The sequence below is a fragment of the Micromys minutus genome (assembly GCF_963924665.1).
Source record: "Micromys minutus genome assembly, chromosome: 10".
In the NCBI taxonomy this organism is placed as follows: domain Eukaryota; kingdom Metazoa; phylum Chordata; class Mammalia; order Rodentia; family Muridae; genus Micromys; species Micromys minutus.
Genome location: NC_137979.1, coordinates 61489081 through 61514642, shown reverse-complemented (window position 1 = coordinate 61514642; position 25562 = coordinate 61489081). Strand labels below are relative to the sequence as shown.

The 25562-nt window shown below is 50.3% G+C and overlaps 1 protein-coding gene across 1 annotated transcript; it reads left to right on the top strand.

Moving 5' to 3' along the window:
- Positions 1-1746: 1746 nt before the first annotated feature.
- FBF1 (Fas binding factor 1) lies at positions 1747-25134 on the top strand (the record flags this gene model as incomplete). The annotated part of the gene is given in 30 exon segments (XM_080922568.1): positions 1747-1780; positions 1783-1796; positions 2893-2920; positions 4092-4136; positions 5546-5630; positions 7278-7326; positions 8272-8322; positions 9345-9483; positions 11080-11151; positions 11566-11682; positions 11943-12075; positions 12205-12338; positions 12957-13056; positions 14226-14690; positions 15727-15828; positions 16153-16247; positions 16413-16471; positions 17739-17894; positions 18031-18131; positions 18233-18439; positions 18992-19099; positions 19176-19315; positions 19393-19511; positions 20401-20523; positions 20598-20783; positions 21240-21416; positions 21491-21628; positions 21711-21828; positions 22700-22809; positions 24085-25134. Coding segments are annotated over 30 exon segments (3489 nt in total). The 3' UTR covers positions 24169-25134.
- Positions 25135-25562: the final 428 nt, after the last annotated feature.

The following is a 25562-nucleotide window of genomic DNA, read 5'->3' as shown; positions in this document are numbered from 1 at the left end:
TCTCACCACTTCCAGGGTAAAGTATGTGGACCGCTTTTAAAATACTCTCCAAGCCAAGGAGAGCCAATACCTCCCCCCTCCCCCAATCTGTTTCCTGAGACCGGAGCTCACCCAAGCCCAAGAACTCAATACATGGTTAAAGCTGGCCCCTAACTCAGAGATCCTGCTTCAGCCTCCAAGTGCTGGGATTGCAAGTATGAAGCACTGTGCCTAACTTTTTCTTTTTGACTAATTTTAACTTTATGTGTATGGGTGTTTTTTTCTGTGTGTCTGTCTGTGCACCACATGCATGAAATGTTCTGGCCAGTCAAAAAGTGCATCAGATTCATTCACCTATCCCCGATAGGAGTGACGGAGGTTGTAAACCCATGTGGGTGCTGGGAATCCAGTCTAGCTCCTCTGAAAGAGCAATAAGTGCTCAGCTCTGTCTTGTTTTGTTTGCTTGTTGTTTTGTTTGACAGGGTTTCTCTGTGTAGCCCTGGCTTTCCTGGAACTCACTTTATAGACCAGGCTGGCCTCAAACCCAGAGATTCACCTGCCTACCTCTTGAGTGCCACCACCACCTGCAGGCCACTTTTTCTATTACATACCTCAGGTTGGCCTAGAACTTGTGATCTTTCTGCCTCAGCCTCCCATGTTCTAGGGTTGACACTAAGTGTGTATTATCATACCTGTCTCAGGAATCTTTTTTTTTTTTTAACTTCACTTATTCATTTGGGGTAGTGCGGCACACACGCTCATGGAGGTGAAAGGAAAACTTGCAGGAGTCAGTTCTCTACCTCCATCATGTGTGTCCTGGGGGATCCAACTCAGATAGTCAGGCATGATGCCAAAAGCACCTTACTCACGGAATGGCATTCAGTTCAGAAATCCTGGGATTATGGAAATAGGTTTGATCAGTTCCTGGCTGTCCCGGAATTTGCTCCATAGACCAGGCTGGCTTCAAACTCAAGAGATCTGCCTATCTCTACCTGAGTGGCATGCACCACCCCTCCCCCACTGGCTTTTGACCTCTTAAGTGAAAGATCTTGGAGTCAAGCACTGGTAAACTGCATTTATTTGTGTATTTACTTGTTTGTTTGTTTTCGAGACTTAAGTAGCCCAGGCTGGCCTTGAATTTGGTATGTAGCTGAAGATAGCCTTGAATTCCTGGATTTTTTAAAACCTCTTCCCAAGTTCTGGTATTTCAGGATTATGGCACCATGTCCAGCTAAACTACATATTTTTAAAAAGATCTTATTTTTAACTGTATGAATGTATGTGTGCATGTAGATGCCCATGGATGCCAGAGGCCTGGATCCCCCTAGACCTGGAATTCTGGTGTGTGTGTGTGCGTGTGTGTGTGTGTGCGCGCGCGCGTGTGTGCGAGTGTGTGCAGGCGCGAGAGCGCTATCCAGCACAAGTGCTGGGAACCCAGCTCAGGTCCTCTGAAAAACCAGTTTGTGCTCTTGGCTCCTAAGCCCTCTCTCCAGCTTCAGCTTTTTTTTTTTTTTTTTTTTTTTTTAAAGATTTGTTTATTATGTATAAGTACACTGTAGCTGTCTTCAGACACACCAGAAGAGAGCATCGGATCTCATTACAGATGGTTGTGAGCCACCATGTGGTTGCTGGGAATTGAACTCAGGACCTCTGGAAAAACAGTGCTCTTAACTGCTGAGCCATCTCTTCAGCCCCTAGCTTCAGCTTTTAAACAGTCCCTTTAATTTTCTCTGTTAGGAAAGATGAACTTGCTGGTCAAGAGCACACATGACTGGACAGTGCTGTGAGGAGCTGCAGAGAGCCTGAAGCCCAGGATGGTAGGCAGAGTACAGCCCAAGACTCGTGAAGATAGGCACACCCCACTCCACCCGACCCGTCAACATCTTGACTGCATAGAAGTTTTGTGGCAAGGACCAGGAGATGGTCCCATGGTAGGGCAGCATTAGAAAAACTTACGCAGTGAACTGGGCCTTTAATCCCAGAATGTGGAGACAGGGCAAAGGCAGGCAGATCTCTTGTGATTCCAGGCCAGCCTGTTTTGACATGGCAAGCTCCAGACTCCTCCTAGTCCACCCCCTCCCCCACAAAAAAAACCCTTTAATCAGTGAGCAAAGTTTCCCTTGAGCCTCTATTATTGTTGTTTTGTTGAGGCAGGCTCTTGCTGCTGCTGTTTGGCCTAAAATTGCTATGTAGAAGACCAAGTTGACCTGTCATTCATAGAGATCCACCTGCCTCTGAATCCTACATGCTGGAATTAAGCAAGAGCCATGCTGGCCTATATCTTGAGCCTCTGAGACCTCTGAATTTCCTGTCAGAAACATTTTTTTTCATTATTTATTTACTTTATATTCTAATCCCAGGCCCCCCTCCTGGTACCCTCTCTCACACGGCCCCTCCTTCTTGTATCTGAGAAGGGGGAGGTGCCCTATGGGTATCATCACCCCATCCTGTCATACATATCAAGCCACTGCAAGACTAGGCCAGTCCTCTTCCACTGCGGCCAGACAAGGCAGCTCAGTTAGGGAAACAGGACCCACAGACAGGCAACAGATTTAGGGATAGCCCCCCCATCCAGTTGTTGGGGGATACAGAAAGTGTTTTTACACACCCTTCAGACACACAGAACAGAAGAGAAAGTTCTGGTTATTTCATCTGTCTGGGAAGCTTTTATGTGTGGTAACTGTAACTCGGAGGAGAGTTGTGGGTCCACAGCCTGGCTCTGCTGGCTAGTTAGGTCTTTTTCTGTGCTCTGTGTATATTTATTCTCAGAAGCTGCAGGAACACGGAACCGACTTCATCTACAAATGCTCCTTCTTCTGGGGGCCTGGAGAAAGGCAAAGCATATTTCTTGCCCAGTTCTAACACATGCTTATTTGGATTTTGTTGATGTGGTTTTTTTTCCCTCCATTTTAGGCACTGAAAACCAAGAAAGGATTGAAGGGTAAGTGGAATATCACCTGTAATCCAAGTACTCTTCCTTTTCCTCCTCTTCCTTTGTTTTTCCTTTTTTTTTTCTTCTTTTGTCCTAGAACTCACTCTGCAAAGCAGACTAGCTTCAAACTCAAGAGATCTGCCTGCCTCTGTCCAAGTGCAGGGATAAAGTCATCTCCACCTAGCTGAGATTCTTTTTACTTTTCTTTTTTTAACAAACAAAATAAAACAAGCCGGTGAGTAAAACCAGCAAGTAAAGGTGTCTGATGCCACATGACCTCAACCCCTAGGACCTAAGTGGCAGAAGGAGAGAACAACTCCTGCAAACTCTCCTCTGATCTCCACAAGAATGTCATGACACATATTCCTGCTCCAGTTTTAAAAGAAGAAGAGAAGCCGGTGTGTTGGTACATCACTGTGTCCCAGCGCTCAGGTGGAGGCAGGATGGTTTCTATGGGTCAATAAGTCTGCTCTACACAGTTCCAGGACAGCCAGGGCTGTGTAGAGAGACCCTTTCTCATAAAATAAAAGAACAAAAAGCTGGAGAATCAATTTGGCTGAGTCTGATAAAGCAAGACTTTGCTGATACACTCCTCCCAGAAAAAAAGGGGTGGAGAGAGCAGCCCTGACTGGAGAAAGCCACAGGGCTGACTGTACTGCCCAACATTTAAAATCAAGTGAATAAATGAAGTTTTAGAAAAAAATATTTCTCATTGCTCTGAATTCAGGGACATACCGTTTGAAGATAAGGGAGGTCAAAGCAAGTAAAGCTGGCTAGGAAAATCATTTCAAACATGCCTACCCAGTGTCTCCATCAGAAAGTAACTGGAAGGGTGCAGGGGTATGTGGGTGAGCCTGCCTGTGCGCAGATGTCGTCTCAGATCCACGCTGGCCTCCTAGAGGCTGGAAGACTGAGTGCTGGCTTTCGCGTTTTGGATGAGGTGGGTGAAAGGAGAGTTCACGGAAAACATCATTCTTTTGGGAAAGTTATTTTAAACTAGCCGAGTTTGTCAACAAGGTGTCATCGATTGTCACCATTAGAAATCATCTGTTGGCCAGGGAAGGCCAGTGTCAGCCTGAGGCCTGGGACTGGGGAGCTCTGGGACACAGAAGTCTTAGGCCTTCAGGTTTACAAGCACTACTCTTGCTTCCTGAAGTCCTGATGGCCCATTTGTTTTCAGGATCCATTGATGATGTCCTTGGTGACCTCCTGGGAGATGACAACAGTAAGTGCCCCTTGCTCTCCCTGGGCAGGAGGGAAGAGGTTCAGCCAGTGACGGTGCAAGCCTGAATGGTTGAGTCTCTCACAGATTGCCATAGCACTGCAGCACGTGGTACCCTGTTTTAATTTCACAAACTGTCAAATGGCCTCCCACAGCAGCTATGACATTGTATGGCCCACAGGGATGCAAGAAGCTGCTGCTCTGTTCCTGACGGCCAATGCTTATTTCCTGCCTGTTTTATTGTTTGTTTGACTGATTGAGTTGTGGTTTTTTTTTGCTTATTTATTGTTGACCTGGGGATCTACCCCAGGACCTGATTCATGCTAGGTAGCCATTGTAGCACCGAGCAGTGTTTGGCACTCAGACCCTGTTTTTATTATTTTCATTTGTGACATTTTCATTTTTTATTACTTTGTAACGTGGTGCCCATGCTGGTCTTGAACTCACAGTGGCTCAGGGAGCCACTGACTTTTCCATTCTCCTCCCAGAGCAGCTGTGAGCACAGGCTGAGTGTATTCCCATGCGACACTCACGACACTCTGTCATCTTTGCAGACATGTCTGTTCAGAGGCTTTGCTGGTTTGTAAATGGGGCACACAGCTGTGAGAGCCTTCACAGCCTGCCATTTGCACTCTTTTAGGTTTTCTGTACTGCCGGATGGAGTGGAGCTCAGGCCCCTCTGCTCTTTCACTGAGCCACTCCCTCCATCCCTAGGTCCCTTATATAGTCTTCCTTTAGACAGTTTCTTGGGTGTGTCTGTTTGTCTGTTTTTGGAGGGGCAGTGCACTGTCGTGCCCTAGTACACCTGTGAAAGTCAGAGACAACTGCTGTGTGAGCTCCAAGAATTGAACGCAGCCTATCAGACTTGGTGGCAATACCTGCTGAGCCATCCTGTCAGCTAATTCTTTTCTTTGAGGCAAGGTCTCACTTTTTACCCTAGGCTGGCCTCAAGCGCCTGGAAGCCCTCCTGCCTCAGACTCCCTTTCTCAAGCTCTCATGCCCAGCTTAGTGTTTGTGTCCATCCATGGTGCTGCACTGAGGAGCAGGGCTGAGGGCTGAACAGAGCTTCCTGGGCAGTACAAGGCTCCTGTTTCCAGGGAGAACTCCTGTGCTTGAGCCTATGGTTAGAGCTCTGGGAAAGCCTTTGTGTCTCTGCGCTTTCATGTGGCACAGGGAGGGGCTGACCTATCCGTGGCACTCCTGGCATCTGGGCTTAGCTTCCTACTTGGAATTGTACCCTCTTCCACTCATGTTTATCGGGTAGAATCAGGTGGTGCCTGTGGTGCCGACAGGCTGCCCTTTCTGGGGCGAGGTGTAGGAATCAGCTAAGTGGAGGAACCTCCACCTCTGCCTTGTTGCGTTGTTGCTTCCATGACCGAACAGCATGTCTTTTCTTGTTTTCCTTGCTTCAGCAACACTGTTTGAGAAGCCTGTTGAGCCAGCTTCACATGCCAAAGACACAGCAAGCTCACCTCAGTGGCCATCTTCAAAGACAAAGTAAGCATTGTTAGCACAATTCTGTCCAGCCCTCTGTCCCTCAACTGTGCTCTGTCTTGGCCAGTGGCCACAGTTGGTGTTTCGAGTTTCAATGCATCCCTTCATCTCTGATTATCAATGGAATCTGAGAGAGTCAAAGGACTCCAGACCTGGGGGTCTGAAAGCCTGGTTTCTAGTCTTCCATCTGTTTCTTGTGTTGTGCCGGACCTCTCTGAGCCCCCAAATGAGAGGTGGCCTCAGATTTCCCTCTTTCTTGAATATGAACACCCCATCTTTCTACTTCTTTTCCTCTAGGTAGGGTAGGGCTCACCTTTAACCCCAGAAGAGGTAGATGGATGGTTCTCTGAGTTTGAGGCTGGTCTGGTCTACATGGAAATTCCAGACCAGCCAGGGTTATACTGAGACTCTGTCTCAAAAGAAAAGAGACCAAAAATAAATAAATCCTCTCTCTCTTTTTTTTAACTTTGTTTGTTTGTTTTTGCTATTTAGTTTTATTGCTTGTTTTATCTTTGTTTGTTTGTTTGAAGACAGGGTTGTACTGTATAATTATGCCTGGCTTGGTACTAACCATGTTGCCCATAGTGAACTGGCCTCAAACTTGGAGCAATCCTTCTGCCTCAGCCTCCCAAATTCTGGGATTATAGTGTGCCACTGTGCCCAGTTTTAACCATAACTACCTAGTGTGTGTGAGTGTGCTTGTGCTTGTTTGTGTGTGTGCATGTGCATACGGAGCCCAGAGCTGGTCAGTTTTGGGGGGATTTTACACTATGGCTCTCCACCTTTCTTTGAGACATGATCTGCTGTTCTCGCCTCTTAACTAAACTGGTTGGCAGGGAGCTCCAGGGATTCTCCTATTTTCCTGCCCCTCCTCCATCCAGCACCAGGTCTGCACCACCCCAGACAAGACCACACTCCGCTTTTTCACATGGGTGCTGGGGATAGGGGCGATTAAGATGCTGAGAAGGCACTTCACTGACTGAGCCATTCTCTTGGCCTCAATAATTATTCATTTATTAACAACTTATATTTACAGAACTTCACTGCTTTAAAAATAAAAGTTGAAACACAAATTAAGTACAAAATTTTTATACTATGTGGTCTTTTTTTTGTTTTGAGACAGGGTTTCCTTATGTAACCCTGGCTGTCCTGGAACTCACAGAGATCACCTGCCCTTGTCTCTCAAGTGCTAGGATTAAAGGTGTGTGCCGCCGCACGCAGTTGTCTGAGATTCTATCTCCAAATTCATTTTGACTATAAGGTTGATCTACAGCTCTATGAGACAGGGTCTCATGTATTCTAAACTGGCCTAAAATTGGATATATACCTGAGGGTGGCCCTAAGTCATTCTAACCCTTCTGCCTCTACTTCCCAAGTGGTAGGATTACAGGGATGTGCCAGTTACCCGCAGCCTGCCTGCTTGCCTTTCATCTTTCCTTACCTCTTTCCTTTTCTTCTTACCTTCATTTCTTACCATCATCTTCCTTCTTCCTTCCTTTCTCCTCCCTCTTCCTTCATATTCTTCCTTCCTTCCTTGACTCCAGGATTGAACCCAGAGCCTTGCACATGCTAAATGTACACTTCAGTCTTAATTTTTAAAAATCTAGTGGTCTAGGCACAGGGACTGTTGCTGACCTCATCTCTTTGCAGGTTCCTCCCAAAAGACAGTGTTGAAGGACTGGCAGCCGCAGATGCTGAGGTAAGTCTGGTCCATTCCTCAGTCCCTGACCTTTGTAATGTCCTGCAGATAGTGAGCCTGGAGTGGCCTAGAGCTGCTCACAGAAGGGTTTAGGAAAGTCGAGGAGTTGGATCATTTTGTTTCATTCTGAGGTAGATTTTTCACCGTGTGGCCCTAACTTGCCTGTGCTGGAGCCTTCTGCCTCAGCCCCAGACAAGTCCAGGGTTTACAGATGCACAGGCTCAGCCCCAGACAAGATCGGAGATTACAGATGTAAAGCTCACGCACAGCCTGCACCTTCACCCCTTTTTGTTGGTTTAATTTTGTTTTTCAAAACAGGATCTTTCTGTGTAGCCCTGACTGTCCTAGAACTTAATGTATAGACCAGGCTGGTCTCGAACTCAGAGATGCACCTGCCCCTGCCTCCCAAGTGCTGAGATTAAAGGCATGTGCCACTGCCTGGCTCACTTTGTGGCTCTGGCTGGCTTGTGCCATATGCCACTATGCCACCAGCTTTGCATTTGATTCTTAAAGTAGAGCAATGTCCATGGACTGCTAAATGGACCCAAACTACATCCATTTTCTCACCAGAACAATGAGCTAGATTAGATGGTAGAGCCCTCCCAGCCACAGGAGTTGGGAATTGCCTCTTTCTGTAAGAAAGTCCAAGCTGTCTGGCTGCATGAATAGGAAGTAGTCTTCTCTAGTCCTGTGGTGGAAATGGTTTCTGCAGTTGGGAGGAGCAGACAATGGGAGTACTTTCTGGGTGGGTGCAGTTGGGAGGAGAAGCTTTGACTTCAAAGAGCTGGTCCCTGGAGGGTGGGCGTAAGAGACTCCTGTCTCTGCCCATCAATCAGGCTCTGCCTGAGCTCAGCAAAAGCAGAGTGACTAGGGCTGGGGACCCCCCACATGCTCTTGGGTCCTGACTGACATCAGTTCCTGTGTTTTCACTGCCTATGGACTCAGGTCTCCAGCGTCTCAGATGCAGATCCACAGGTCTTCTTGCAGAACATGAAGGTAGCACATAGCTTTGCCTCTTCAAGGCTAGGGTGGGGGTGGGGGATCAGCAGTTCATACCATTTGGAACTTCTTTATAGTTCCTCATGTCTGGACCCTGGAAAATCTATGCCACAGTTCTCTACTGGGAACCAAGAGACTTTCCTAGCTGGGTCTCTGACATCTCCTGCTACCAACTGGAGGCGTGGATATTGATAAAGTCCCCTGTAACATCTGTCCCTTGCCTTTCCTGGGTTTCACTCCAAACATCAGATGGGGCTGGAATGAGTCTTTACACTGGATCAGCACATAGGCTCGCGGTGTCCTGTAGCTTGCCTGCACCTCAGCCCTTCTGGTCCTCACGTCTCTGCCAGCAGCACTCATCCCATCTCACCGTGGTTTCCAGGCCAAGCAGAGCGCCTGGGTCCAGCCTTATGAAGCTCTGTGTCCATTGTCTTCTTGTCTCCATGTCCCCCCAAGGCCAGCTGACCGTGGTGATGGGCAGGACTTGCATGACCTCACATTGCCCTTGTGGTGACCTTGTGTCTCTCTGTAGTCTCATGATCCAGTTTCCATGGCCCACTTGCTTGCCTTTAGCTCCATGTTCATTCCTTTCTCACAAGTTTCCTCTTTTTTTTTTTTTTTTTCTTTCCTGTCCTTTCACAATTCTGTGCCTGGGCACAGCTGCCCTCAGCCCAGAATCCTCCTCCTCCTCTCTAAGGCATTCAGCTTTATGTTGCCACAGCAAAGCACTCCACTACAGATATTTCTTTTGCTTAGTTTGGAGGTTCAGTGTTCAAGATGAGGTTGGGAGCGGGCTTTGGTTTAGCCTTTGATGAGGTGGCAAATGGTAGTAGGGGAGAGAGCGGTTCTACAGTTCTTTTCAAGGGCTGCCACCAATGACCGGGGAGGTTTAGCAGCTCCCACTTCCTAACACCACTGCCCTGAAGCCAACACTTTTCTTAGAGACCTTGGGGCGGTCCCAGACAGGAAAGCACAAGGCCCCTCCCAGACACCAGATGTCACTCTTCCTGCTGCTCTAGGACTTGGACAGCATGGATGACGATCTCTTTGGTCGGATCAAGTCTCACCCACCCTCTGGCAAAGGAACTGCAAAAGGTTCTGGGAAAGAAGTATCTAGCAACCCCAAACCAGCAGACACACTAACAGCTAATGAGAAAGGTATGTGGAAGATAGCTCTTGTGAGTTTTCCATATTGTTTTAGTCAGCATTCTATTGCTGTGAAGAGACACCACGACCAAGGCAATTCTTATAAAAACAAACATTTCCTTGGGGGCTTGCTTACAATTTCAGAAGTTTCATCCATTATCCATTATCATCATGGCAGGGAACACAGAGGCACACATAGTGCTGCCAACATACATGAGAGCTATCCTGACCCACGGGCAGAGACCTACACTGGGCCTGGTGTGGGCTTTTAAGACCCCAAAGCCCACCCCCCTGTGACACCCCAGCAAAGCCACACCTTCTAATCCTTATAATTCTTTCAAATGTATGAGTCTATGGAAGCTGTTCTTAACTAAAACACCACCCATGCCTAGGATGAAGAGGCCAAGGATCAGACTGTACGTGTGTTTTTGTGGAGAAGGGTCTATTCCATTTCTTGTCTTAGTCAGTTCCTATGATGAAACACCATAGCCAAAGCAACTTGAGGAGGAAAGGGTTTATCTTGCTTACACTTCCACATCACTGTTTATCATCAAAGAAAGTCACAACAGGAATTGAAACAGAGCAAGAACCTGGAGGCAGGAGCTGATGCAGAACCTCTGAGGGGGAGCTGCTTACTGGCTTGTTCACAAGGTTTGCTCAACCTGCTTTCTTTTTTTTTTTTTTTTAAAGATTTATTTTTATTTATATGAGTACACTTCAGACACACACCAAAAGAGTGCATCAGATTCCATTACAGATGGTTGTGAACCACCATGTGGTTGCTGGGAATTGAACTTAGGACCTCTGGAAGAGCAGTCAGTGCTCTAACCACTGAGCCATCTCTCTAGCCCTAGCCTGATTTCTTATAGAAACCAGAATCGCTAGCTTAGGAATGACTTCACCCACGAGGTGTTAGGCCCTTGCTCATGGATCACTAAGAAAATGCTCTGCAGCAGTGTTTCTCAACCTGTGGGTCATGACCCTCTTGGGAGGCTAACAGCTCTTTCACAGGGGTTGCGTGTCAGGTAGCCTACATGTTAGATATTAACATTGCAATTCCTAATAGCAGCCAATTACAGTTATAGAGTAGCAATGAAATGGTGTTATGGTCTGGGGTCACCACATCAGGAACTGTATTAAGGCCCACAGCATCAGGGAGGTTGGGAACTGCTGCTCTACCGGCTTGCCTACAGTGCGATCTCATGGAGGCATATTCTCAAGTGTGGGTCCCTCCTCTCATATGACTTTAGCTTGTCTCAAGTTGACTGAGTCTAACATAGGCAGCTTCCAGAGGATCTCTTTTTACTTAAAATGGAAAGTTTGGGCTGAGGAATATAGCCCAGTGACAGAAGGCTTGCCTGTGGGTGGTGTCCTGGGTTCCACTCCTGCACTGTAAAAAGGGAGAGAAGTCTGTTGGCTGCTTGTGAATCTCCCAGGCTGTCTCTAGTGAGCAGTAGTGAGGGGTGGAGGGCGCTGCCAACCTCGTCTCCCCTCCAGGGCCAAGAACCTCAGCTTGTCAAAAGAAAGTGCTCACTGTCCTTGGGGCTCTAATACAAGCTGTGGAGGAAAACATGGAAACCTCAGTCCCTTTCTCTGTTCTTCCTGTAGGGGACACCATTCCCACTAAGAAGCCATCTTCCAGCAAGTTTGGGCTTCAGTACAAGAAGTTTTCCTTTGAAGGTATCAGAGTCCTGTCTCCCCTACCCCCACTTTCTGGAGCACTTGGCTTGAAATTTAAAATCTAAATCTCTGTGTTAAGTCTACAAAGCTGGTCACAATTTAGTCCTCAATAATTCTCAGAGGAACTAAGTGTCTGCTCACTGGAATGTTCGAGGAACTTACTTGCAAAGACTTTGAAGCCAGGAATCAAACTGAAGATTTTCTGGAATATAAGGAAAAATCCCTTTTCTTCACGAATGGATTCATGTTTTAAGGACATGTCTAGGAGTCCCGGAATTCACCCAATTCCCTACCCCCCTTTCAAGCCCTTCTGTGTCTACCGTCTCCCATACACCCTACCCTTGGATGCTCAAGAGCTTGTTAGGCATGAGTTTCCTAAGCAGTTTGATCTCTGTCTTTCTTTCTGGCCCCCAGATTTTGAAGACCCACTAGCTGGACTTCTCTCTGATGAAGAAGAAGAAACTGCCAAGAAGCCTCCTGCAATGGAGAGTAAACTTGCTTCCAAGAGCCCTGGCACAGCTGCAGGCCAAGGTAGGCTAGAGAGGCTTACTTATTCCTGGTCCCTGAGGTCTTGACAGCTTTCTAGTACAGAGCCAGACCTCAGCAGTGCAGGCCCTGGTGTCTTCCTGTCCAGAACCAAGAAATTATCAGGTGCTAGGCGTAAGGAGGTAAATGTGTGAGCCTGGAGCAAGGTTAGGGTCAGGGTCCCTGGACAAACCAGACAATTGTTAACCATTGCCACCACCCACCCCATTCAGTCAGGAGCCTTGGGCCTTGGTTCTCTTTCCTAGGTCCTTCTGTTCCTCTGACTCCTGGGGATACGCCCATCCGGAAGAAAGAACTGCTCTTCGATGAAGGGGATGACATCATGACTACCCTGGGCTTTGAAGACAGCCCCAAAGCAGAGAAGAAGGCAGGAGACCAGTAAGGGTCCTTATGAAGTGCGAACCCCTGACCAGGCTGATACCTAAGGCCCAGGGAAGAGCTCAAAGGTTTGGGCAGCATGGGAACCCCATGTCATGACACATTCCATCTCTAAACCCTGTCCCACAGGGAAGGCCCCCTCCCTGCTCGCTCCAAGCTGGATGAACTGCTGGGCCGAGGCACAGCGTCCAGGCTCCTCACTCGCCCAGGCACTGGGGAACGCAGAGAGTTCAAGTTAGACAAGAAATATCAGAAGCCAGAGGGTGAGGCTTCCAAGAGGGTGGGGGTGTTGGAATCTGTACTGGCTCCTAGGTGACTGCTGTCTCTCTGTGTCTGGCCTCCTGACCCCTTGGGTTTTGTTGTTTTGTCTTGTCTTGTGAAGATAGTGTCTCCCTGGCTAGCCTGGAACTGTTTAGACTAGGCTGGCCTTGAACTCATAAGGATCTGCTTGCCTCTGTTTTCCCAAGTGCTAGGATTAAAGACATGAGTTACCATTCCTGGCTTTTTCCTTTCTTTGAGACAGAATATTACTCTAGGCTAGCTTTGAATTCATGATAATTTTGTGCCAACCTCCCAAGTGCTGGGATAGTAAGTATGAGCAATCAGATCTAACTCAAACTACAGTTTTACCACAGCCTGTAACAAAAGCTTCACTTCCAAACACATGTTGCTGAACACTGTCATGAGATAATCTACCTGTGGGCTGTCTAGTACTCTGGATTTCTGTACCTGCTGTTTGATTTATGGCCACTACTTGTTTCATTGTCTTCCCTGGGCTGCAGACATTGCTCAATGGTAGAACACTTGCCTAGTGTCTGCCAGATCCTGTAAAAGTCTGGCTTCCCTTGTTCTCCATCTTGTCTATGTCCTTTAATTTACAGACAAGGAAGACAGCTGGGATGATGAAATCCTCACCTTTGGGGCTTACCAGCCTACCGTGGCCTCCTCCGAGGGCCGCCAGTCCCGCCGGCAGTCAGTCAGGTAAGTCAGCCTCGAAGACAGGACTGTTCCTGGAGCCTTCCCCAGCCCACCCAGCAGCCATGAGTCTACAGGTGCTAAAGGGAGAGAGGGAGGCCAGAAGCTCCCCATAGTCCAGGCATGGGGGGTAGACCAGCACCTCACTCCACCCCTAAACTCAGGAGCAAAAGGAGGAAGTGGGCCTACTTCTGCTTAACGCCCTGAATGTCATCAAGGCTGTTGCATCACTTGGTTTCTCAGCCCAAGGAGTAAGCACAGCCACCATTCTGCAGCAGCAGTGGTGCCTTCTCCAGGCCTTCCGGGAACCCTGCCTGCCACCGGCCGTGTCCTCACGCACACTCCTCATCTGCCACGGAGACAGACCAATGGCTGGAGTTGTTGTTTAAAAATGTATTTATTTAGTATATAGAAGTACACTACAGCTGTCTTCAGACACACCAGAAGAGGGCATCAGATCCCATTACAGATGGTGTGAGCCACCATGTGGTTGCTGGGAATTGAACTCAGGACCTCTGGAAGAGCAGTCAGTGCTCTAACCACTGAACCATCTCTCCAGTTCCAATGGCTGAATTTGTAATTTTTCTCAGAGTATATATCTTGTTTAAAGATGATTTATTTCATTATTTGTATATGTTTTGCTTGCATGTATGTCTGTGTACTATGCACGTACCTGATGCCTGAGGAGGTCAGAAGAGGATGTCAGATCCTCGTGCTTATGTGACAGCTGACCTGTGTTTTGAGACAGGCTGGCCTCTAACTCACTATATAGTCAAAGATGACCTTGAATTTATTGTCCTCCTGCCTTTCTCCTGAGCACAATGCTGGGTGAGCGGACGTCCAGCTCCGTGCCTGGCTGACTGTGGTGCTGACGATTGAACCCAGAGCTTAACGTATGTTAGACAGGCATCTGCCAGTCGAGATGTGCTCCAGCTGCTGTGGAAGTTTCATTGCCGTTATTCCAATATTTTCATATGGGGTCTTTGTAGCACAGGCTAGCCTTGCGGCAATGCTGCCTCAGTTCCTGGGTGCTGGGATTGTAGGTATGAGCTCTCGTGCCCAGTTTGCTATGGGTCAGATATGCACCCCCTAAAAAGCAGAGAGTAAGGCTGATAGTGGGCTAATGGGATGGGTTTCCTCCCCTGTCCAATACCCTCCTCTTTGCCTTGAAGCAGGTTCTTGGGAGAAGGTGGCCCGGACCCTAAGGGAGAAGCCCTAAGCTTTAAACAGAGCTCTCCACCTGCTTCGAGTCCTATCCACCCCAGGAAAGGAGGAGCTGACTGGTTAGGCCTTAAGGATGATGACCTGGACCTGCTGTCCCCCTCGTCCCTTCAAAAGGCCCAACAGGAAGACTCAGCCATCACACCCACTCTCCTGCCTTCTACAAACCAGCCCTCAGCCCCAGAGCCACACTCTGCCTCAACTGGACTTCCCTCAGCAGCAAAGCCACCAGCCAAGGGTACAAGGCCCTCTGCCAGAGCCAGCCAGACCTCCTCACTGAAAGCTGAGGAGAAAGAAGATGACTGGCTGAGCCGTGCCATGTCTCAGAAGAAATCCCACAATCCAGCCAGAGAAGAGCATGCTGGGCCCTCTAAGGATCTGAGCTCACTGGGGTCACCAGGTCAGACCCCTTCCAGCAGGTATGAGTGTGGGCTATGTTGGTTGACAGAAAGGATTTGGCAGGGTCTGAGGGGCTAGCCTTACCCACCTTACCTGCTCCCTTCTCTGTTAGACATACTGCTCTGGGCACCGATGCCAACTCAGCTGTTTCTCTTCCTTATGTGCATAGAAGAAAGAGTTGCCCAGGTGCAAATAGTCAGGGGCTGGTAAGACTTCACCCTGACTGTCATGGGGACAGGTACTAACTGGATTGGGCAAGAAAAAACAAAAGATGCTTTGTGGCAGCAGGATCCACTGTCCCTTCCTCTGAGCAGAGACCCTGTCCACAGCACCAGTCAAAGTGGCAAAGAGACCCACTGTACCAAGTTCTTCTGTTACCTTGGGTTAAAAGTGGCTAACACATGTGTGAGTGAAGCTTCCTTTGTCCTCTAGGAAACATTTGAGTAAACATGGACGCTGAGGGACACGGGCACTGTAGCTCCTGGGAACTACAAAATGGCAGTCCAGTGAGGGTGGGTGGTGGTGAGTCACCTTTGTAGGCAGGAAGGCAAAGGGGCTGACAAGGCCAAGGTCGGAGGAAGCAGAAACAGCCTCATAGCTAGAACAAGTGAAGGAGATGGTGTGACTTGTAAGGTCCTAGTTTTGGGAGAGCAGCTTTGACTTTGCCTTGAGACGGAGGGGAAAGCTGTGGTTCAGAGAGTGAAGGCAGAAAAGGAGGCAGAAGAGTGACCGCCGCGCTGTGGAGAAGCTGTGACCGCTGCGCTGTGACCGCGGCGCTGTGGAGAAGCTGTGAGCAGCGCGAGTCTAAGGCTGAGCAAAGGTAGACAAGCGTGAACCTACTCCAGTGTGTGTGATGCGCCCACTGTTGCTGTGTCGCTGAACCGTGACGTATACAGCAGCCACAGAAGACAAAGGCCACCCACCAACTCCAGGAGCCCAAGTGGTGGGGACAGGGGCACGGGAAGAGGACTGCCTGAAGCTTTATGCTAGGCACTTGTCTGGGACTGCCTTCTGTAGCTCACATGAGCTTTCTCCTTTTCCATGGACTTTCCTCAGCCTGCCTGTTGCTAGCACTCAGGTCCTTGAGCAGGCCACTGTTGGGGAAGCCTCGAGACCAACTCCACAAGGAACTGCAGCTGCCAGGCCTGGTGTCACAGGGTATGTCCAAAGACAGAACTGAGGGTGTGAGAGGTAGTGGGGCCAGCCCAGGCCTCCTTCCGTGGAGACAGACAGTGGATAGTTGTGCTGGGGCCCAAGATGGCTCATTGACTCTGACATATTGAGCATCTGTGCCTGGTCATCTGATGGCGGTGCTGTCTGAGGGCACATATCATGTTTTTTCCCAAACCACCAGTGCAACACTGGAGTGAAAGACCAGCCCTGCACGGTTGCCCCCAGGTTTCCCAGTGTCCTTTGCTTCCCCTTCCCTGCCTCTATATTACACAGAAGCTATTTAACACACCCTCATCTTTATGTCCCCAGGTCCTCCATGAGTTGGAACGAAGGTACTATTGTTCTCCCTGTAAATGACCCTAAGAGAGGAATGGCCTCTGCCTCTGGGCACTTCTCCAGCAGAGGTTTGTTTCCATCTTTGCTTAGGGTTTAGCCCTGGAGTATGAGGGTACCTTGAGCTCCTTTGGGGACTCTGGAAGATGAGTGACAAGGGACTCCCCCTAGAGCTTCCCTGGCGCCAAGCGAGTCCTGCAGGCCTCTGAGCCTCTTTTCTGTGTTGTGACTTTTAGAGCCTGCAGTTTACATTCCACAATCCCAGGAACCTACGGGGCTGTCTGTGCCTATGCAGGTAGGGAAGTGCATAAGCAGCTATAACAGGTATGGGTCATGGGCCCAGAGAACAATTCCCCTCTCAGAGGCAGCTAAGGACCTGGACCTGGACTTGGACTCTGCCTGAATGTGCAGCTATACCCAGTAGGACAGCACCTCCATTACACTCTGCTGAACATTAGCCTCACTACCCCGAGGGAGTTGGTGTAACTGAGCAGCAGTAGGGAACTATGGCAGCTATGCTGAACGAGCTTGGAATGTTCCAGTGAGAAAGCATCAGTACAAGCTTGGCATGGTGGTGCACTCATGAGGCAGGAAGAGTGCCATACGTTTGAGATCACCCTAAGGCTACATAGTGAGTTCCAACCCAGCCTGGCTTCAAGAATAAGGGATGGTGGTTGTTCCCTAAAGGAAATCTTGCCTGACATGTGCAAGACCCAGGATTCAGTCCCTAGCTTGGAAAAAAAAAAAAAAGAATTCTGTCTTAGTCACTGTTACATTCTGGTCGTCAGGCAGCAGAGAGAGAGAGAGAGAGAGAGAGAGAGAGAGAGAGAGAGAGAGAGAGAGAGAGACAGAGACAGAGACAGAGACAGAGAGAGACAGAGACAGAGAGAGAGAGAGAGAGAGACTGGGCCTGGCATCCTCCAGTGCCATTCATTCTCCAACAAGGCCACATCAACTCCAAAGAAGTTACACCTCCCAATCCTTCCCAAACAGTTCCACTAACCAGGAATTTAGTATATAAATATATGAGCCTTTGAGGGCCATTCTCATTTACGAACCATCATGCTCATTCCACACACCCCTGTAATCTAGTCCAGAAGACTGAGGTAGGAGAAGCAAGTTTGATGCCAGCCTAGGCTATAGTTTTATGCCAGGCCAAGCGAGAGAGAGAGAGAAGAAAGAGGGGTATAGAAACAGGCCTAGCAGGTATGACAGCTAGGAATGTGTCCCTGGGAAGCAATGGGTGAAGGGCAGCTTTTGGAACTGTCAACATAGGCCTTTAGGCCCAACCTAATGGGTTAGGGTCAGAAGCTTTGTCCTAACTGAGACTACAGATATCTCCTCACTGAGGAGGATGTTCTTGGGGAGGGAGGATGCTCAGTTTTCTGACTGGAGCTCAAGGGCACTCTGACTGCTTCCCTGCAAGGCAGAGGACTTGCCCAGGTCCTATCCTGCAGGAGCCACCTATAACAGATGGCTAAAAGGAGAGAACTTGAAGGGGGCAAGGCTCAGCAGGAGTCCTGTCAACTCCACCTCTGAACAGCTCTTATCCTGTCCCACAGACCCTCCTCCCAGAGTCCATGATGCAGAGTCTGCTGCCAGGCTCGGGATACCAGAAGCAGCTTCTGGCTGCCCCAGGGCAACTTCAGAGCAGCACTGCCCAGCTTCAGGTTGAGCTGCTGCAGAGCCAGACCAAGCTGTCAGAACTAGAGGCGCAGGTGAGAGCTGCAGGGCAGCAAGGACCACTTCCTCGTGGGAAGGTTGGAGGCATCACCAGGAGGAAGGGGGACTGGATACACAAGCGTGGAGTCTGGTTGTTGAAGAACCCAGTACCATTGATTCATCCATGCCTAGGTGCGGAAGTTGGAGCTGGAGCGCACCCAGCACAGGATGCTGCTGGAGAGTTTGCAGCAGCGGCACCAGGCAGACCTGGAGCTCATTGAGGACGCACACAGGTACTCACTCCAGCCTCAGGGGCCTGCCTGAGCTCAGGTTCAGATCTCCCTGGACCCAAGAGCATGCCGTTGTGCTCAGTGGGTGGGTGTTCTGTTGACAGAAGCCGTGTCAAGGTGCTAGAAACATCCTACCAGCAGCGGGAGGAGCAGCTCCGCAGAGAGAAGGAGGTGCTATCAGCTCAGCATGCATCATATTGCCGGGAAGCTGAGCAGGCCAGGGCTGAGCTCATAGCCCAGCACCAGCGGCAAATGGCCTTAGCTGAACAGGAGAAGGACCAGGAGGTTGCAAGGCTTCGAGAGCTTCAGCAGTAAGGACAAGAGGCAGGGGAGTGGTTTTGCAAGGACTGGCCAGAGGACAGGATAGGCCTGAGGAGTAGGCTTGTGAGGACTGGCTGACAGACAGCCGTGCCCATGAGACCACAGTGTGGCTCTGCAGCCTGTACACAGACTCACCCTTCCATTCAGCCCATTGAGATAAAGGCTCAAGGCTGAGCACACCAGTCTGTTGCCCCTTATAGGTGGGGTTCTACCCACTCTTCTGGGATGGGAGGGTCTGGGAAGTCATGCATTGAGCCCTTCTGAATGAGAAGGAAACTAAGATACCTAAGGGCTCCAGAGGACAGAGCAGCCCATGGGCCAGCACACATGTTAGGCACAGAGCTTCCTCCGGCCCTGTGAAAGGCATCTTTTGCTGAGCAGTAAGGTAGGTGCCTATGGCAATATATGAAAGAGAAGAGTCAGGGAAACTGAGGCATTTAGGCTATGCCTGAAGGAGGAAGAGGAGACTGTTCTGGTGTCATCCGTCGGGTGGTCCCTCACAGTGACCCTTGGCCTTCCTTGCCTCTGCACCATTTCCTCAGGGCATCCATCCTGGAGATGCGCAAGGACCATGAGCACCAGCTACAGCGGCTGAAGATGCTGAAGGACCAAGAGATCGACGCCGTCACCAGTGCCACCTCCCATACTCGGTATGTGTGCTGCCTGCTGCTGCTACCCAGGGTATCCTGGCCGTCCCCAGGATGAGATGCCATGACGATCCTTCAGGTCCCTGAACGGCATCATCGAGCAGATGGAGAAGTTTTCCAGCAGCTTGAACACGCTGTCCTCCCGTGTGGAGGCCTCCCACCTTACCACCTCACAGGAACGGGAGCTGGGGATCCGGCAGCAAGATGAGCAGTTGCGAGGTAGCCCCCTCTCTGTAACTGGGACTCCCATGTTGCGAAAGAGGGCAGTCAGTGACCACCCTGTGTATTGCCTTCAGCTTTGCAGGAGCGGCTGGGCCGGCAACAGCGAGACATGGAGGAAGAGCGTAGCAGACTACAGGAGGTCATTGGGAAGATGGAGGTGCGCCTGAGTGAGCAGAGCCGGCTCCTGGAACAGGTGAGTCTGTCTTGATGTGCAGGATGTCTGTACTTCAGGGCCACCTGGGACGAGCTCAGCCACTCTGCATTTGATCTTAGCCAAGAGGTCAAACCCATGGTCAGCTGTTCTCTGACATCCACTCAAGCACGCAATGCCCAAGGCCTATTCCTGTCTCTTCCTGCTCTGTTTTCAACCCTGGGTTGGGCCACTTAACACCGGACATCAGCTACCAGCCCCAGGGCCATCCTGCAGACCCCTGCCATCACCGTACCTCTGCCTTCCTCAGACCTGTCACGTCACCTGATACCTGTGGCTCAAGTGTGAGGATGTTTGAACTCTCTACACGTCACTCATGAGGAGTTAAGCATTAGGGTTTTTGATTTTTTGTTTTGTCTTGTTTTTATCTGTCTGCGTTGCTTTGCCTTTAGAGGCCAGAAAAAGGCATCATATCCTCTGCAGCTGGAGTTAGACAGTTGTGAGTCACTCTGGGGTACTAGGAGCTGAACCCCAGTCCCCTGAAGAGTCAGTGCTTTTAACTGCTGAGCAGCGACTCAGCTAAGGCTTAGTGTTTAAGGAAAACTAAACTTTCTGAACTTCTGCCCTCCTGTTGATGGAAACTGGGTTCCTAGCACTTGAGGCTGCTGGGTGATGGGCAGACCTGGTGGTTTAGGGCAGGGCACTCCTGAACTTTCTCCGAGGTGCAGTTTGACCTGAGTACTGGAGCCTCCTAATTCAGAATTGCAGGAGCTGGACCTGGACAATACTCCCCAAGTGCCTGTTGCTTCACAGTTTTTTTGAAATGAGTTTAAGACAGCATGAGAGAAGCCAGATTTGCACAGTCCTCTGGTACAGCCTGGCCTGCTCCCAGAGTGGGAGTCAACCCTCAGCCCTGCCCTGGGTCTTGCAGGAACGCTGGCGGGTGGCTGCTGAGAAGTCCAAGGCAGAGTCAGCCCAACGCACTCTGGAGGAGCAGAGGAAGATCATGGTCCAGCAGATTGCCATGGAGAGGGAGGAGCTGGAGAGAGCCAAGGTGAGTCCACACCCAGCTGCTGAGCCCACTCTTCCTGCCCCAAGACACTCTCTGTCCTCATTGCCCCCACACAGAGCGCCTTGCTAGAGGAGCAGAAGTCGGTCATGAATAAATGTGGGGAGGAGCGGCGGCGCCTGGCAGCAGAGTGGGCCGAGTATTTCACACAGCAGAAGCTGAGTAAGGAACGGGCGGAGCGCGAGGCCGAGAGGGCGATGCACGCAGACTCCCAGCGAGAGGGCACCATCATCAGCCTGACCAAGGTAGGCCCAGAGCCTCCAGGACTGAGCATGGCCAGGGTGTCCTGGACTCCCTCCTACCTGGGTACAAATGTTAGTTCCCAGGCCCAGGAACTAAGAGCACAGCTAAGACATAGTAAGGGTACAGAAATTGGACAGTGGTCAGCACCTCAGGTAGCTTGCCTTTTCTGAGGCACTTCATGCATATTTCTCTTATTTGCCAGCTGGTTCCTTTGACTCTGGTATTTAAGTAAGGAAACTGATACTCAGAGAAGCTGGACATGACAATTCGTGTGGCTTGTGCAGGAGCCTCTCCAAGCATGGCCCCAGGCCATTCTGATTCACATCAGAAGCCCCTTGCTCTACTGTCTACTTCTAGAGGTGGGGGAGGGAGGAGGGGAGGCAGGGACCCCCCAGTGGCTGCATAGGCTTGGTGTAGCTCTGGATCAGTAACTACAGCAATGGTTCTGGATTCTGCAGGAGCAGGCAGAGCTGACAGTTAGGGCCTGTGAGCTCCGGGCCAAGGAGGAGAAGCTGGTTGCCGAGAGGGAGGCTTTGGAGAGAGAGCGCCAAGAGCTCCGACTGGAGAAGGACAGGCTACACAAAGCCAGCCTGCGCCTCCAGGCCCGTGCACAGGAGGTGGAGCACATGAGTAAGGTGTGCCTTGGCAGGGCTGTGGTACAAGCCACCATTTGATTCTAGCCAGCCCTGACCCAGTTGCCTCCCTGCAGGTAGCCTCCAAGAAGTATAAGGAGGGTGAGCAGGCCTTGCAGGAAGCCCAGCAGATGCAGACTGAGCAGCAGGGCCGGCTGCAGGTAGTTCAGCGGCAGCAGGAGTGGCTGCGGCAGCAGGAGCAGCGTGTGCATCAGGCAAGGTTCTAGTCCCCATTCCTGTCCGTCAGGCCCACCTTTGTTCCCTCCCACTGAGTCCATCTCTTTGGTGTTGGCACAGGAACATCTGAGCCTAGCTCAGCAGAGGCTGCAGCTGGACCGTGTGCGGCAGGAAGTGCCTTCCAGCCTTCTAGGGCTGCCCTCCAGAGTCCAGGGCCCAGCAGCCTCCAGCCTGGATGGTAAGTGACTCCAGGAGGCTGGGACACAGCCTGGAACAGGAAGTAGCAGGGCCTCCTCCAGATACTCAATTTAGGGGCTGCCAGAAGCTATAGGTTTGGAGTTTTATTTGAAAATATCATTGTACTTTATTGCCCAGGCTGGGTTCAAAATCGGATCCCCCTGCCTCAGCATTCTGCATGCCAGATTACAGGTGTGTCAACTGTTGAGCCATCTCTCTAGCCCCACCTTCCTTTTTGAGGAGAGTGTATTTGTTTGTTTTGAGACGGATTCATGTATGTAGCCCTGGCAGACCTGGAACTCTCTGTGTAGAACAGGTTGGCCTTAAAGTCACAGAGATTCTCCTGCCTCTGCCTCTTCCTGAGTGTACAGACATTGAGCCACATTGCTTACTGTTGTTTGTTTCTCTGGAGTCTTACCTTGAAAACCAGGCAGGCCTTGAACTCAGAGTAATCCTGCTGCTCTGTCACCCTGTGCTGGGATTACAGGTGTGCTCTGCCACCACAGGCTCCAAGTTTTCTCTCTTCCTTTATCTGTTGTGTGGTTTGTATATGCACCTATGCATATGCAGGGCCCACAGATACTGAGTGTCCTGTGCTAGCACAGTCTGCCTTGTCCCTTTGAAAAGATGCTGCATGTGGGTTCTGTGCGTGGTGCCCACAGAAGCCAGAGGAAGCCATGAGATCCCCTGGACCTGCAGTTACATGGTTGTACTCTTCCACGTGTGTCCTGTGAATGGAACCTGGGTTCTCTGGAAGAGTCTCCAGGGCATTGGGCCTGGCTCCTCTCATGGGCAGTGTGGATGCAGCTCCTACAGAAAAAAGCCAGGCCCCTCAGTTTCCCCCTGACACTGCCTCCTGCCTTTCTCCTCAGCTGTCCAGGCACCTGCTTCCTCCACTCCTCAGTGTAGCCAGACAGCTGCTGCCCAGGTGCCCACACACCTTCTTGCCAAGCTGCTGTTGCTAAAGCATACAGCAGAAGAGGTAGGTAGCCCTGGGCCGGGTCTCACATTTACATTCACAAGCAGACTCCCTCCAAGGCCACAGGGAGCACACACTCTTGTTCATGAAGGGGAAAAATAAAGTAGACAGCTAGGACTGGGAATGTGGTAAACGGTAGAATACCTGTCTAGCTCAGACAGAGCCCTGATTGATACTCCCTGTTGAAAGTTGACTTTGAAGCTGGACATGGTGATGCCTGCCTTTAACCCCAGTGCTCAGGAAGCAAAGGCAGGCAAATCTCTTGTGAGTTCAAGGTCAGCCTGGTCTAAAGAGTTCCGGGACAGCCAGGACTACATAGATAAACCCTGTCTAAAAAAAACAAAAAACAAAAGGCTTTTAAGAGTACATTGTATAACTTTCTTCAGACACACCAGAAGGGGGCATCAGATCTCATTACAGATGGTTGTGAGCCACCATGTGGTTGCTGGGAATTAAACTCATGATCTCTGGAAGAGTAGCCAGTACTTATAACTGCTGAGCCATCTCTCCAACCTGGCTTTGAAATTTGAATTTAAAAAAAAAAAAAAAAAACTAAGCAGACAACCTTAAGCCCAGCACTTGGAGGCAGAGACAAGTGGATATGAGTTTCAGACCATCCTGGTCTACACAGCAAGTTCTAGGTCAGCCAGGGCTACACAGTGAAACCTGCCAGGAAAAAATAAAGCAGAGGAAGCAAACTCTGTGCATGGCTTGTGTGACCTGTTGTAGGCTCAAGAGGTTGCAATTCCCCCTTGAGCTGCAAATGACCTGTGACACAAGTGAGCAGCCCAGGGAACCTGTCCCACATGCTGGGCCCAACACTGAAGATTTCATGCGTCATAAGTGACCTTCTCAGCCCTGTGAGGGTAGCTGTGCCATTGAGGGAGACCCTTAGCGGTTTCTCCTCCCTTTTGTTTTTAGTTTGCTCATTTGGTTGAGATGGGAGTTTCACTCTGTAGCCTAGGCTAGCCCTGGGCTCCTCCTTCTGAGCTCTGGGATTGCAGGTGTGAACCAGCACACACACACAGGAAACTTTCCTATCTCCACTTTCCACACCAAGACACTGGGGCTCAGACACATGAGGTCATTGCTAATAAATTCCAAGGTTCTCAAGTCCTTGCCAAGACTGAGACCACGGCCCTGTCTCCATACCTCAGCTCCCACATAGCCCTCCTGCTTCCCAGTAGAGGGGGCTCCCAAGTGCAGGCTGGTTCTTCCGGTATCAGGAGTTCTGTCAGTGCACAAATGTGTGAGCACTGGTCTGAATCTGCCTCACAGGACCATGACTTCTTGGAGAATGAACAGTTCTTCCTGGAGACTCTGAAGAAAGCACCCTACAATATGGCTTACCATTCTGCCTGAAAATAGCCACTGCCTCCTCAGCGAGCATCTGGCCCTGCAGTTCTCTCCCACTGCTGCCCAGATCCCATCTCCATGAAAAAGGCTCCTAGGAAAGCACTGCACTACCCAGGCTCTGATTACAACCTGTTGTATGGACAGGATATCTGTGTGTTCTTCCCAGGCAGCAGGTGCCTCTCCCGGGGAGCAGAGACAGTAAGGCTATCTTACCACCCATACCCCCTTCCACAGCAGCCGCTGAGGGTCTTTATACCTGGGCTACTTTTGAGGCAGGCACTTATTTCAGGGCAGTAGGGTCATACACCAGGAACAGCCTTTATTTTCCCTGAGAGGGCCTTCACATGGGAATAGGGAGGAGGGTCTTCTAGCTGAGTGAGTGGGAGGTCTGGCCAGGGGCAAGGATGGCACTGCTGGGGAGCACTGTGTCCAGACGGATGCTTCTGGGCTTCATCCAGACTTCATCTCACCCTCTGGTAGCTCACACACAGCCCCATTACTTCCCAGTGACCACCTAACTCAGCCAAAACACTGGCTTCTTCCGCTCCCTCCAGGTCCCCACCAGAGGTGGGGTGGGGAGCTGTAAGAGTAGAGGGGTGTATGGAGAAGCAGAGGAGGAAGGGAGATGGTAAGAGCTAGAGACTCTGCCTGAAGAATAGAAAGGAGCACTGGGGGCTGCTGCTCTTCCAGTATCGAGCATGCCAAGACCCTTTAGCAGGGTGGCAGAGAGAGAGGGGCAGCGGAGCGGAAATGATCCAGCAGACCTAGGACTCAGTCTGCAACACAGACTGCTGTCACTACAGTGGCTTCCACTCAGGAGCACTTCCTCCCTTTCCACGTGAGAGGGCGTGTCCACAGGAGCAGCTGGGAAGAAGAGCACACCAGGGATGGAGCACGGCTGCTCTGCTCTTCAGAACTCTCCTGGAAGGACCCGCAACTTCGAAAACCACCCCATTAAACTGCTGTATACTTTGGAGTTGTTTTGGTTTTGCATTGTTGGGGATCAAACCTGGGGCTGTACACCCTAGAGGTAAATGTCCCTCCCCTGAGTTGTCCCTTCATCTTATCTGCTATGTTCCTAGTGTCTGGATTCTTAGACTTGGCCAGTGCCCCTGGAATGTATGCTTGGTTATTAGAGAAGGGTTGTCCTGCCCCGGTGTGGTGGCTCTCATGTGTGTTCTCTGTACTCAGGACTCTGAGGGAATGACATTGCCCGGGTTCAAGACAAGTTTGACCTACAGGAAGTTCCAAGCCATCAATCTGGCCTACAGAATGAGAGGTTGTGCTCACCTTTAACCCCAGCACGTGGGAGGCAGAGGCCAGCCTGTCAACACAGTGAGTTTTAGGACAGCCAGAGCTATGTAGAGACAGCTTGCTTGCCTCAAAAAGGAAAAAAACAA